The following is a 12,968-nucleotide window of genomic DNA, read 5'->3' as shown; positions in this document are numbered from 1 at the left end:
CAGCAGAGGAGGAAGCATGTCAGGGACATTGCAATGCTTGAAATTGCCTTCTCTGAGCAATACTGGCCTCAGGGACTGCACCAAGTCTCTTCACCACTTTTTCCTATTTTTAAATAAACATGTCTTCATAGTCGTCTCTCTTCCTAGGTCGTACACAAAGCACTATCTTCCCACTCCCCCTTGCAAATTTTAAGTCACCAAAGATATTAAAGCCTAATCATTTCCTATGCCTATATTATCAAAATCTCTAATATTTCTATTCCCGCTTAAATAGAAGGCTGGAGCCTTTTACTTTTCCTACTGTCCATACCTGTAACGGGTAATGGTTCTCTTCAATTTCGCACTTTATTACGGACCGACCTTGTGGTGATTTCTAACGGGCTGGGGATGTTAATTTTGTCTCTAGACAGAGTGTGGCTTCAAGAGGGCAGGACCTTACAGACCATCTCCTCCGATGTCTCCACAGCCTACACCAAAGTTGGGATCACAGGTGCTCAAGTAAATGCCTAATGAACCAGGGATCGTGCCAAAACCTGGGCTTGCAAGATTCCCTGGCAGGGAACTGTCAACAGGGCTGTTTGAACCCTCTGCCCTTGATAAAAGTTTCAATCTTCCCATTAAGACATTGCACGCAACTGAACAATTTCTCTCCTGTCAGACACCCCTCCTGACTCCTGCTAACTCTCAGATTTTAACGCTTGCCCATGACATGGCCATGAGACCATAAACACAACATCCGTGAGCCAAAACGGGCTTTGAAAAGGGGTCTGCATTTGCTGTTTGACCCTAAGTCCGAGGAAACATTTCTGGAGCGTGGCTGTGACAGAAACAAAACATTCTAATACCGTTTGGTAATGCTTCCTGGGCGCGAAGCTTCAGCACACAGCGAGCTCGCGGAAATCAGAAGTAATTACATCTGTGTCTGAAATGGGGGGTGGGGTGCAGGTCACCTTTCACTTGACCGTCTGGGTTTTCCTCGTCCTCAGACTTGAGCAGAGTTGGCAGAAACAGAGAGTGCTGGGTGAGCATCATGTGGAATACCGGGAGTGGGACAAGCTTAGTGCGCATGGAGCTTTCTGGAAGATACAGGAGCTGCAGGGCTGCACGGAGGGCATTTAGGAACGCAGAGTCCTGATACCGGAATCTAAGAGGCAAACATCAGTGGGGAAAGGGCTTTACAAAACGGAATTTTATTTCACAGGAAACAATAAAAAGCAAAAACAAAAACAAAAAAACCCCAAAAAACGTGTTCTTGGCATTTTATTAAGACAATCTTTCAACATACCTATACCCAGCTGAGGATTTCACAGTGCTAGGCCGTATACCCACCTCAGTTCTACTGTTGCCATAGCGTTACCCTTGCTTTCCCACATGCCTAGCTGTTACCCAGCACAAGGAGTGCTTCTGAAAACAAGGGAGCAGTGCAGCGTATTTATTTTCTTGACGGCGTAAACGCTGCACACACACTTCCTGTTTGGTTGACATGCCAGGAGGCAGCAGAACAGCTGAGCCTGAACTGACATGACACTCAGTGCCCCCAGCCCACCCTGCCAGGTCAGCCTCCCTCCCTCCGTAAGTCCAGCTACTCAACACTCCCATCAAATGGTTCAGGAGACTTCCCTGTCTGAAATCCCTTCAGAACTCACTAAAGGAATGAAAGCATCAGACTCTAGAAAAATGGATTTTTTTCAGTCGTATGTGAATAATGTTAAGAGTCACTTAGCATATTGTGGGCATCCCAGAAATACAAATTAACCAAAGACTGAAAGAATGTCACCATTTCATGATGGTAATCCAGTTATAATTAATCTGTTACCCACTTTCACTTCTTTCTCTCCTCTTGGAGAAAGCATTTTTCTGTTTCAAGTTGAAGGATAATCAGGAAAATGAAAATTAGAGGTGCAATGAAACATCATTTCATGACTATTTGACTGCCAAAAACAAGAGTCTGACCATATCAATTTAGAATATAGGATATGAGGGAAAAATGAACTTTCGTACTGTTTTGGGTTAGCTCAAAAACCTTGGGAAGCAAACTGAAGGTGTAGTAAACTGAAGCTATGCCCACACCACGAGCCAGCGAGTGCCCCCTCCCCGAGAAAATCTGGCCCACGGGCACTTAAGGGACATGTAACATTCACCGCAGGAATGAGGGAGTAAGAGAGGGAGTAGGAAGAAAAGAAGAAAGGGAGATGTCTATCAGTAAGGGGCTGGCTAAACACATTAACAGCGGTTCAGTCGTGAGCTAGAATTTCCCACAGCAGTGAAAACGATGACTTAGATCTACATGTGTCCACATGGGTAATTCAAGTTTGTGTGGAAAAGAGAGACACATAAAGGATGATACATTTGTATAAAATGGTAAACACACTAAACAATGTTATTTTTGTTTAGAGACAGACAACCAAAGTACCAAAGCATACACAGCCATGACAAAGCTCAACCTCAGAAGAAGGACACTTTCAGGCCAAGGAAGGGAAAATAATAACTTAGGACAAATATAGAAAACTGTCAGCATTTACTAAATCTGAGTGCTGCTGTATTCGTCTCTGCATATTTCTGGTTTTTAAAAAATATTTCACGTTTTAAAGGCTGCTTCTCATCATTGCCAGAAACACACTGCATGTCAATGGGAAAATTATTTAACCTCTCCTACCATTACACATCTTGTATTTCTAAAACAAAACACCACCTGCCCCACCACGTACAACTCGCTCTGCGTCACCAATGAGATTTGCTCCCTTACTGAATAGCGAAAATAAAATCAACTTACTTGAGTCCCGTCTTCACAAATTTCTGCCAATCGCCAGGGTCAACTTCATTAACTGAATTCTATGAATAAAATGAGTGAGAAATATACATAGGACATCTCAATTTAGAATACAGAACGTGGAATTAAAATTAGAGCCACTCAGTAAATGTGGAAGATAGTTACCTAAATAATCCACAAAAGCATGCAACTGTTTCTTACTTGAATCTTAAAAACTGTTGTTATTTCCACTAGTAGCTCTGATATGTTAAGAGCATATCTATGATCACCAAACGAGCTAGAGGAAATTTCCTAGCAGTCCAATTACTTTTCCCTTTGTCTACCACTTCAGACAGCGCTAACTGATGTGCCACATACATGGGCCTGGCCACACATGACAGTTTGCATACATGACAGTACATCTATCTACCCAGGGGAAGACGACTGCATCACTCACAGTCACTGATGTGGAGAAAATCGCCAACCATGATATTACGTTAAATCACAAGAGTCATTGCTCTAGAGGGAAGGGAACTGACTGGGAGAACCTTCCACACACAGGGAACCTTCTAGGAGGATGAGAATCTCCTTGGGTAGGAGGTGGGCACCAGGGCATACATATTTGTCATCATTAAACTATGCACTGAAGAGTGTATATTTCACAATATGAAAATACACCTCAATTAAAAGAAAAGGGCGGTGTGGGATGTTGATGGAGGGAGAGGTTGTGTGTGTAGTGGGGGGCTGAGGGTGTATAGGAATACTGTACTTTTTGCTCTATTTTGCTGTGGACCTAAAACTGCTCTTTAAAAAAGTCGATTAAAAATGGGGGAAAAAAAAGAAAGAAAAGCGGGGTAAGGAGGGAGCCATGTCTTGAGTACATAAATTCCTAACAGAGCACAGCCTGTCACTTGGTCATCAAACCAGCTTGCTGGGGGGCTGACAATGGTGCCGGGCAGGGACATTCCGTGTGACAGGGGCAGGTGGGCCCAGCACGGCTCCGCTGCAGCTCAGCACTCTCTAGACTTGGGGACATTCCTCCTCTTCCCTAGTTCTGCCACGTTTGGGAGCCTACGAGCCTTACGTTCACAAACCTGTAACACAAAAAACTAAGGCTAAAACACAGGTTATAAAGTCTTTTAACACAACTACGTGGAGGCACACTGTTTGATCTACAACCTCTGAATGTATTTCTCACACACTTGTTAACTTTCGCCCCAGGGTTATTTCCCTGAGGATTACTTTTTAAGTCTTAGGTTCAGAGTTTAAATGTAAGTCAGATTCTATGACTTCTAATGGAATTTTACACTGTGAACTGAGGAATAACGCATATGTCAGCTTTTAGAATGTTAATTATTTCTGTGCAAAATTATACCATTTTTTTTAAAAAGGGCATTTCAATAGAAGGAAATAATGGCCAAAAATACCTGCATATTTCCAAATTTTATGAAAACTCTAAACGCAGTCAACAAGTTCACTGAACCTAAGCACAAGAAACTTGAAGAAAACTACATTATAATAATCAAATTGCTTTACCCAATGTAAAGAGAAAAATCCTAAAGAAGCCAGAGATAAAAGACATAACGCACAAAGAAACAAAGATAAGAATAACAGATTTCTTATCGGAGACAAGGCATAACAGAAGACAGTAAAGCAACACTTGAAATGCTTAAAGAAAATAGAAAACCTAAAATGTTATACTCAGTGAAACTCTTCCCAACTCATTCTGAGGGCAGTGTTACCTGATCCTAAAACCAGACAAAGATGGCAAGAAAATAAAATTATACATATACCTCATGCACACAGAAGCAAAAATTGTTAATAAAATATTAGTACACTAAATCTAAAAATATCTAAAAACAATCATAATTCACAATCAAGTAGGTTTATCCCAGGAATGCAAGGTTGGTTTAATATTGAAAGATCAATTAATATAATCCACCTCATTAACAGATGAAGCAAAAAGACAAAACCATGTACCATACTTTGCCGTGTATACTGCGCTCCCATCTGTAATGCGCACCCACGTTTTGGTCCGAACTTTCAGGGAAAGGGAATTCGCACTACCCATGTATAATGCGCACCCTTATTTTTCCCTCACACATTTGGGCAAAAAAGTGCGCATCACACATGGCAAAATACGGTAACCATCTCTGTTGCAACAAAGTGTTTGACAAAATCCAATACCCATTCCTGATGAAAGATGGCCCCTTATTTCAGGGGTTGCCCCACCTGACTCTTTGTGTCCGAGACCCGGCCTCTCTCATTTCCCACCAGTCCACATTCATGCAACCTGGCTTGGAATGTATCTGTAAACCTTGGTTTGTCTATCTTTCTCTTTCCCTTAAAAATGTAACCAGGACTCTAAAGAAAAAATAAAAGATACCTACCAACAGTTCATTTAGTCTCAGCAGCATTTGCTTCTCTTGATCCTGGGAACCGTCTTGCTGACTACCACCGAAGGACCCGATCAGCCATTTTACACACGACTCTAGCAGAGTCTTTTCCCAGGCACGCAACTCTTCTGCCGACCCTTCCAGGACGGCCGAGACAGAGTCGGCCACCATCCAACTGCAATAGAACACAAAAGTCTAAGAGTTGGAGGGGATGGCCTAAACACCTCTAGCTTTAAATGCAAGCCGACGTTACAGGGGGCCATATGCCGAGTCCCGCTCCCTACGCTAGCCAAGCATAGGGATCACGTGCTTCCCCTCCCTCTTACTCAAATGTCAAAGATGCGCCAGAATGTTTATGACCAGGGAAAACACTATTAGCGCACCAGGAAAAGGACATGTTGTCCAGACTTTGTCTAAATCAGGCTATCTCAACCTCAATTATACTGACATTTTGGACCAAATAAGTCTTTTGTCGTGTGGATGAGCTGTCCTATGCATCTTTAGCAGCACCTGTCTTCCACACGTCAGAGGCCAGAAGCGACCCCCTTCCCCCAAACCATATTCTAATAACAAATGTCAGACATTGCTAGCTATGCCCGAGTGTATAAAATCACTGCGGGGTGAGAACCATTTAGGTAATCAGAACCAGCCATCCACTTGTGGAGACGTACTCACTCCAGCCAGGATGGCTGTAAGCTTTCTTGTACAAACTGCCTTTGTACGGATTGGCACAACAGCAATGCAGCAATTTTTCACTGGTTTGTAAATACTACAGGGAGAAGTGAAGCCGAGATAACAGTCATCAAACAATCTAAGCCTTTGTACCTGCTGTGACTGTTTGGAGCCTGAAGCAAGCTGGGCAAACAGTCCATGAGGACACCAAGGTCCTTGGCTCTCGCAAATGGGACTAGCAGGGCCAGGATCTCCTGATGCAGCCCCGACTCGGGGGGCCCATCAGCACTTAGAAGCCGGGTCTGCAGCCGCCTCCACAGGGCTTTCCTCAAGACGGGAATGACAGCAGAGGACACTGGGGCAGAGACGACAAGGAGAGGGAGTCACACGAAGTGTGTACTGGAGCCAGGGCGGAGCAGCTCACGAGAGCCGATGGTTGTATCTCAGGAATCTCGTGACTGGGCTATGTCACACTGGTAGCTTGAAACTGGGCCCGGAAATTGACAAACGCTACCCATCGGTCCCCCCCAAGGGCCAATGTTAAACATTTAGCAGAACAGCAATGGTCACTGTTGACAGGGTCAACCCTCTGACAGGGATTGTTCAGCCCCGTGGGCCCTGGGTGAAACCCTCAGCCTGAAGCTCATAAGACTGTGAGCACCAAAGTCCTGGACAGGATTCACTCGTCAAAGGCTGGGGAACGGGAGAGCTACACGGGACAGGTGCATCGACAAGCACTGAGTGGAAGGCCCCCTCCTGCAGGGCTCTCTCACTGTAAAAACATCTATCATCACTGACATGCAGTTAACAAAACAGAGGCACAGCACTGAGTGCAAACTCATCCATACATAGAATGACAAAGAATTAAGTTAAATGTGAGGTGATCAAAAGTGCCTCAGACCTGAAACCCGAGGGGTGGAGAAAGCAGCTGGGCCCAAGTTGCTTCAACTCAGCCTCAACTCACCAACACTACTGACGGTGGGGAAAGTGGGACAGGACAAAGGACAATTACCCCAATGAGTCTCTCACCATAACTGGACTCAGCGCCAGTGCTGCCCCTCCTGGGCCCAAAGGCCCCTAGCTATCGCCCACCCTCTCGCCCAGCTCCACGTGGTAACTCGGAGTTGATATGAGCACAGGGGCAACACCTCAAGCCACAGATGGGGAGTCTGGGGGGAGGGAAGTCGAGTGAGAGTTTCTCATCTTTCTCAATCTGTAGAGCTGGGTCAGAAGCTGGAGAAAGGAAACTGAACCGTCCGACTGAAAATTCCCAGCTGCCCAAAGCCACCCTTCACATACCTCCTGCTGGGCGCGTGAAGTGTCCCCGGGTCCTGCACTGCAGGTAGGCGAGGACGAGGGGGAGGAAGTCGTCCAGGTGCTCCTGCAGGCAGCGCGCTGTGCCGGCCTGCCCGCACCACAGCTCGAAGCGCAGCAGGGGGGTACAGCTCCGCTGCAGCAGCAGGGCAGCGATGCCGAGGGCAGCCTGCGTCCGCCGGGCCAGGCAGTAGTCGAGCAGGTGGGCCCCGACCACGGGGGCCAGCACGGGCTCTCTCTGCAGAGACTGGAGGAACACAGCATCCAGCTCGTCCACGGCCAGCGTGGGGAGCAGAGTGCCCAGGCCTTTCACATACTCAGCGGACCAGAGGAGCTCCCCCTGCTGCAGCTGCTCCTGGGGGCTGCTGGTCAACAGCTGGACCAGGGTTTTGCCGAGGACGTTCAAGCGTCTCTCTTTCCTGGTGGATTTCATGGGTCGCTGGGCCACCAGGTGGGCTTCAGGCAGGCTCAGCAGGGCCAGGGTGATCTCTCGGAGCTGGGCGCCCTCCATGTACACATGCAGCTCCTGCAGGGCCTCCAGCTGAGGGAGGGTCTTTGGTGGGGACGTGGCTGGGCCCGCCCTCCTGTTTCGAAGCTCTTTCAACACGCTCTGGGTGATGGCCTCCGAGTACTTGGCCAGGAGGCCCAGCTGACCCATGCTGCGGAGCATCGGGGCGCTCACGGTCAGCAGCTGCAGGACCCCTGCGCTCAGGTGGGCCGCCAGCCGCTTCACGAGGATGGGGTTGAGGGCGTGTGGAGGAAGGGCCTGCTGCTCCAGGGCCAGGTACCAGCCCTCCAGCGTGGGGTGTCTCAGGATGGCCACGAGCACCTCCTCCAGCGTCTGAAACACAGTGACAAGGCACAGCCTCACCGGCGGCCCAGGGCCAGCAGGAAAGGGGCAGCCGCTGTGGTGGGTGAGTCTTCGCTGTGGTGAGCAGGACAGAGAACAGAAAGCGGCTTCCTGCGCCCTTCCATCCCCACGCCTGAGTTTCGATGTCCCTCCGAGAGGTGCCCACAGCACCCTAGCCCGAGCCCAGTCAAAGCTGTAACCCCACTAATGCATCTCCTCCCCGTAAGACCAGCAGGGCTGGACTGTGACTTGGTCAGTGCCCCACCCAGGCCAGCAGGCATCCGATGAATTCACCCTGAATGAATTTACTGTACAGGAAAACTGCTCTCCACAGTCACTCAGTGCAGGGGACGGGCCTCGCAGAAATGCCAAAATGTGACTAAGACCCATCATCTGACTTCTCCGTAGCAGCCCTCCCTTTCTACATGAATCCGGCTGAGAGACGTGCGTATCAACTGACAACAGGGCTGAGAGACGTGCATATCAACTGACACAGTGATCGCAGCTGAGACGCCGTGTGCGGGGAAGGTGCATCGGGATTACAGTGCCGTGAAAGCCCACAATCCAGAAGTGACGGCAATCCTGTCTCCACTTCCAGCAGGGAGCTGGGCCTCCCGTGACCCCAAGGAACCATCTCTGACCCTGCCACTGAGTTTAAACCACTGAGCAGAAAACAGCTGAGTGCTCTGTGCTGGATTAGCGAATAATTTGATTAAGTCTTTTTAAGCGGCCTTGCTAAACACGATCCCTAGTCAACGATGTCACACCGGTCCCCAGGGACAGGAATACATTTTCTTCCTCATTTACTCTGAAGGGAAGAAAAGAGGAGCCTATCGCACTTTCCACCCGAGCTTGGCCAGTTAGAAAAAACAAAGCACAGGTCCATGTTAGGGCTGCTTTGCCACAGGCCGACCGGCAGACACCCCCAAACAAGTCCTGTGCCAACAGACACCCCCAAGTAAGTCCACTTGGAGGTCGAAGAAGGAAGCCGCGAACTAAGGAACATGCTTCCTTCCTGAAACCAGGAAAACAAACCAAATCGTATGAGAAAGATCGCCCTGGCCCACTAAACAGCCCACTTCCAGACTAACAAGAGGAGAGCGAGGCTCATCCTTCCCGGAGCAGGACATTTACTCTGTATGTTCACAGTGAAAGCCCCCACTGCCTGGCCTGCACTCAGCAGCGGCAGCATTTCAGGGGAAAACAGTCACACCGAGTTTCTCAAGATGCTCACAGCACACAGCGTGCGGGAAACTGCTGCAGGGAGGGAGGGTGTGAGCACAGGGAGCTGACTGGGAAGATGAACGTGCAAATGAACCCGTGCTTATATCTGGGTGAAGGGGTTAAGGGTGGCTTTACCGTCCCCTCAATAATCTCCTGCAGGTCCCTACAATGAACACATACTTGTTTTTAATCAGAAGTGGAGGGAAAGCCTCTCTGTGACTTGACAAGAAAAGGCCAGCAGGCAGGAGACGCAGACGCGGGTGGCAGTACCTTGTCATTGGCCAACTCCAGCGACGCCACGGACTCCATGTCCAGGAAGAGGTCGGCCTCGGCCTGCGCGGCCTCATACTTCTGCCTGTTCTGGGCGTCCAGCTGCTCACAGTGGATGACCAGGCTCCTGAGCAGATCCAGGAAGAGCTGCAGGAGGGGAGGCCCCGTGCTTCTGCCCAGCTGTGGGGACGAGAGCCAGGGAAGGGCTATGTCACCGCCACCGGCACTGCCAGCTCCCTCCCTGACCAGAGGGGCAATGTCACCACTAACAAGGACGGAGGAGGGAGGCTGGCTGGAATGGCCACTGCTTGTCAAATGCTGATAACTTCAGTGACTTCCCAGTAGGATGTGTCCTCCTAAATCCTGATGAAATACACAGGTTTTGACCAAAATGAGGGAAAGGCCCACTTCAAAGCCTAATCTAAAAATCTATAAACCACATCAGGGACAGAAATCTCACCAATGAACTACTGAATTAAAACTTATGAAAGTGGGGCTGCCTGGCCATCTGCGGTGTGTCTGTTGTGGGCAGGGCCCCATCCACACTGACAGCTGCCCCAGTGACAAGTTCAGCTGCACGTAGCCCCCTGTCTGCAGCTGCTGAGGGATTTGCTTGGTTTACAACTAAGGCCTGGAGACAATGGTGCTTAACCCGCCTCTGTGCTCCAGAGAGACGAGACCACCAGGCATGTAGAGCACTCAACCAGCCGCCTGGGCCTGGAGTTGCAGGCTGGCCCTGTGGCCCTACGTGTCAGGTCACTGCTCTCCCAAGTGTGGAGTACAGCATGACCCCAGGACTCTTATCAGTGCTGTCAGCGGCTCTGGACCCGCCTCAGAGGCCGTGTTCTGAGCTGCAGATCTGGGAGCAGCGCTGACCTGGCCGAAGTTCTCCACGGTGCTCCCCAGGTATAGCAGCACGTGCTTCACCGAGCGCAGGACCCGGTGCAGTGGGAGGCGAGGCAGGGCCGCCCGCAGCTGCGCCTGGACTCGCTCGTCCAGGAGCGCGCTCTCACTCTCGTAGGCCATCTGCAGAAGGACACTGAAGCAGGAGGAGGAGGTATCCTGAGGGGCCAGGCTGCCCGGCGGCGTCTGAAGCCACTTTGGGAGACAGCAACAGCCGGGAAGAGGAAAGACAAAGCGCAAGGGATGAAAAAGGTGCATGGCCTGGCGAACAGGTACAGGCTGACGTTCACAACAAAGGGACTTTCACGGTAATCACGTATTCACATTAACAAATATGTAACCACATGGCCTATAAGTAACTTAAGTCCCGATATTATCAGTCACACGTACTTTCCCAGAGTGTGTTAATGCGAAGGTCCTGACTCAGGGGCAGTTACACGGCTTGGAACAGACACTGCCACAAAGGACGCATGTGACAGAGGTAACTTCACTCCAGGAACCACTGTGATTCATCACTGGAAACTGGGAAATCATGCCCCGTAAGGGAGCCGGCTCTGTGGCCCTCACCCAGGAGCGTCGGTTGGAGTAGCTCATTGAGAGGATAAGAAGGCAATGTAAAGACCAGTTTCTGGAGTTGTTCATTTCCTCTCACATCATTCCCAAAATGCCTTCTTTATTTGCCCCTCGTGCCTTCTATTTTTGTAACTCCAAATACCCCACTTCCTAAGGCCAATAAAACTAGGCTATACGAGCATGTGTCCTGAAACTCAGCAGGTGTCCAGGTGGGGTCCCTGGACCAGCAGCCGCATGCCCGGGCACTTGCTAAGCTGCAAATTCCCGGGGCCCACTCAGACCTGCTCTATCAGACTTGCTGGGGGAGGAGCCTCCAGGGAATTCCAATGCACCTGCGAGGGCGAGGACCACTGCTCCCACCTACTCAACAGAGCAGACACTTGCACTTCGAGACCCACCAGTGCAGCCCTGCACTGTCCAGAGCCCCACGAGCTGCTATACGGCTATAACCAGTTCCTAACCCTGGCCTATCATGTGGGGACAGGGGGCGACACTTGTGAAGAGCATGGGCTATGGGTTGGAGCCAGAACTCAGCACTCCATGCTGAGAATGTTTCCCCACCAAAAGAAAATCCATTCTTCCTCCCTGCCTTCCTCCCTGTACTTTCCCAGTTTCAGCAGAATGGGGCCTGTGGGGCCAGGTCTGACCGCTGAGCATGAGAAGTTCAGGGGCATGCCAAGTGGGCACAGGTCACTTAGTGAGGAGAAAAGAAAAAGCAACCTCCTGCCCCAAAGCTTGAATGTAATTAGCAACTGTACAGCAGCCGGAGGGAAATTCAATTCCGCAGCAGCACCACGACCTGTCTCAGCCCCTTAAGCCAGGCAGCCATGACACTCCTCAGCTTCCTCTCTTATGCAGGGGATACTGGGTTAGGAAATTTCACCCTACAAGCTGCACCCTGTAAAGCGACACAGTTGTGGCCTTGGCAGGAAGACACTGCCAGGGTTTCCTAGGGAAAGGCCTGGTTTCTGCAGGAGCAGGCACTGCCGCTGCAGCCGCCGCTCACCGAGGCCCCTCGGGCTGGCTCTGGGATCCACAGGCTGTAGTATCTGTTGAACCGGGACAGCTGATGAGAGCAAGGTAGGACTGGAGGCTCCGACTTGTCATAGGCCTGGAGCAGAAGACACAGAGCCAGAGGGTCTCTCTGGGTGTGCAGGAGGTCCGTCAGCACCGCTGTCAGGTACGTCACCACGCTTTCTCCTGCAAAGGAATGAGATGCATGCCAGGAGAGGCTTGGTGGGACCAGCCTTCTGGGATCCATCAATAACACCAACTTTCTCTCACCTGGTCTATTCAAGACCAGGAAAATTCATGCTGACTGCACGAGGGGTCACATAACCATTCTGGAAGGCAGATACCACCACCGGAGGCCTCACAAGGCTCCATTTTATTAAACAGTCGTACTTCAGGTGCTAAGGCCCAGGTAGAGAAGAGGTGAGGCAAAGCCACCTGGGAGCAGGAGTTGCTCAGTGCTCATCAATCTACTTCCTCTTCCTTGACACACAGCCTCCCTTGCAGTTACATCGAGACACATGACTAGTTTACCCTCCTCCAGGCCCAGCCATAACACCCCTGCCTGACTCTCTAGCACTTCCACAGTGACCTTGGGAACCACAGGTGGAGATGGCACTGCTACACGACAGGAGCAGCCTAGATCCCTATGCTAGCTGCCGGGGGACAGCCGCCCAGAACAACTTGACCTGTACTGGACTATGACAAAGTCAACAAAGAGACCTTTCCTCATTAAACCATTGACATGTTGGGGGAGTGCTTATTTATTACTGCAGCAAAGCCTGAGCAATACTAACTAATTACACCACTGTGATCTGTGAGTGCTTCCTTGGGTCTAAAGTGCCTGGGTACTGAGCAAATACGAAAATCTCATACCTTAGCATCAAGATATCAAGAATAAATATTGAAAAGATCAGTGTTATAGCAGGTGGCCATGAGGCCATGCAAACACATTATTTCAGATTCATCCTTCAAATGACTGATTTCCCAGCCTTGCAATTCCTAT

General features: G+C 49.9%; 1 protein-coding gene across 1 annotated transcript in view; it reads right to left on the bottom strand.

Moving 5' to 3' along the window:
* The window catches only part of URB1 (URB1 ribosome biogenesis homolog), a 65,605-nt gene that overhangs the window by 21,816 nt on the left and 30,821 nt on the right, over positions 1 to 12,968 (bottom strand). The window contains exons 19-26 of the mRNA XM_019730177.2: positions 11,958 to 12,151; positions 10,352 to 10,573; positions 9,476 to 9,655; positions 7,117 to 7,972; positions 5,971 to 6,172; positions 5,140 to 5,320; positions 2,774 to 2,832; positions 951 to 1,144 (exon numbers count right to left, since the gene is read on the bottom strand). Of these exons, the coding sequence (XP_019585736.2) occupies positions 951 to 1,144; positions 2,774 to 2,832; positions 5,140 to 5,320; positions 5,971 to 6,172; positions 7,117 to 7,972; positions 9,476 to 9,655; positions 10,352 to 10,573; positions 11,958 to 12,151 (2,088 nt within the window). The remainder of the gene's footprint in view (positions 1 to 950; positions 1,145 to 2,773; positions 2,833 to 5,139; positions 5,321 to 5,970; positions 6,173 to 7,116; positions 7,973 to 9,475; positions 9,656 to 10,351; positions 10,574 to 11,957; positions 12,152 to 12,968) is intronic.

Source organism: Rhinolophus sinicus, linkage group LG01 (assembly GCF_036562045.2).
Source record: "Rhinolophus sinicus isolate RSC01 linkage group LG01, ASM3656204v1, whole genome shotgun sequence".
NCBI classification, from domain to species: Eukaryota; Metazoa; Chordata; class Mammalia; order Chiroptera; family Rhinolophidae; genus Rhinolophus; species Rhinolophus sinicus.
The sequence above is the reverse complement of the archived record's forward strand: the minus strand, read 5'-3'. Positions and strand labels throughout refer to the sequence as shown.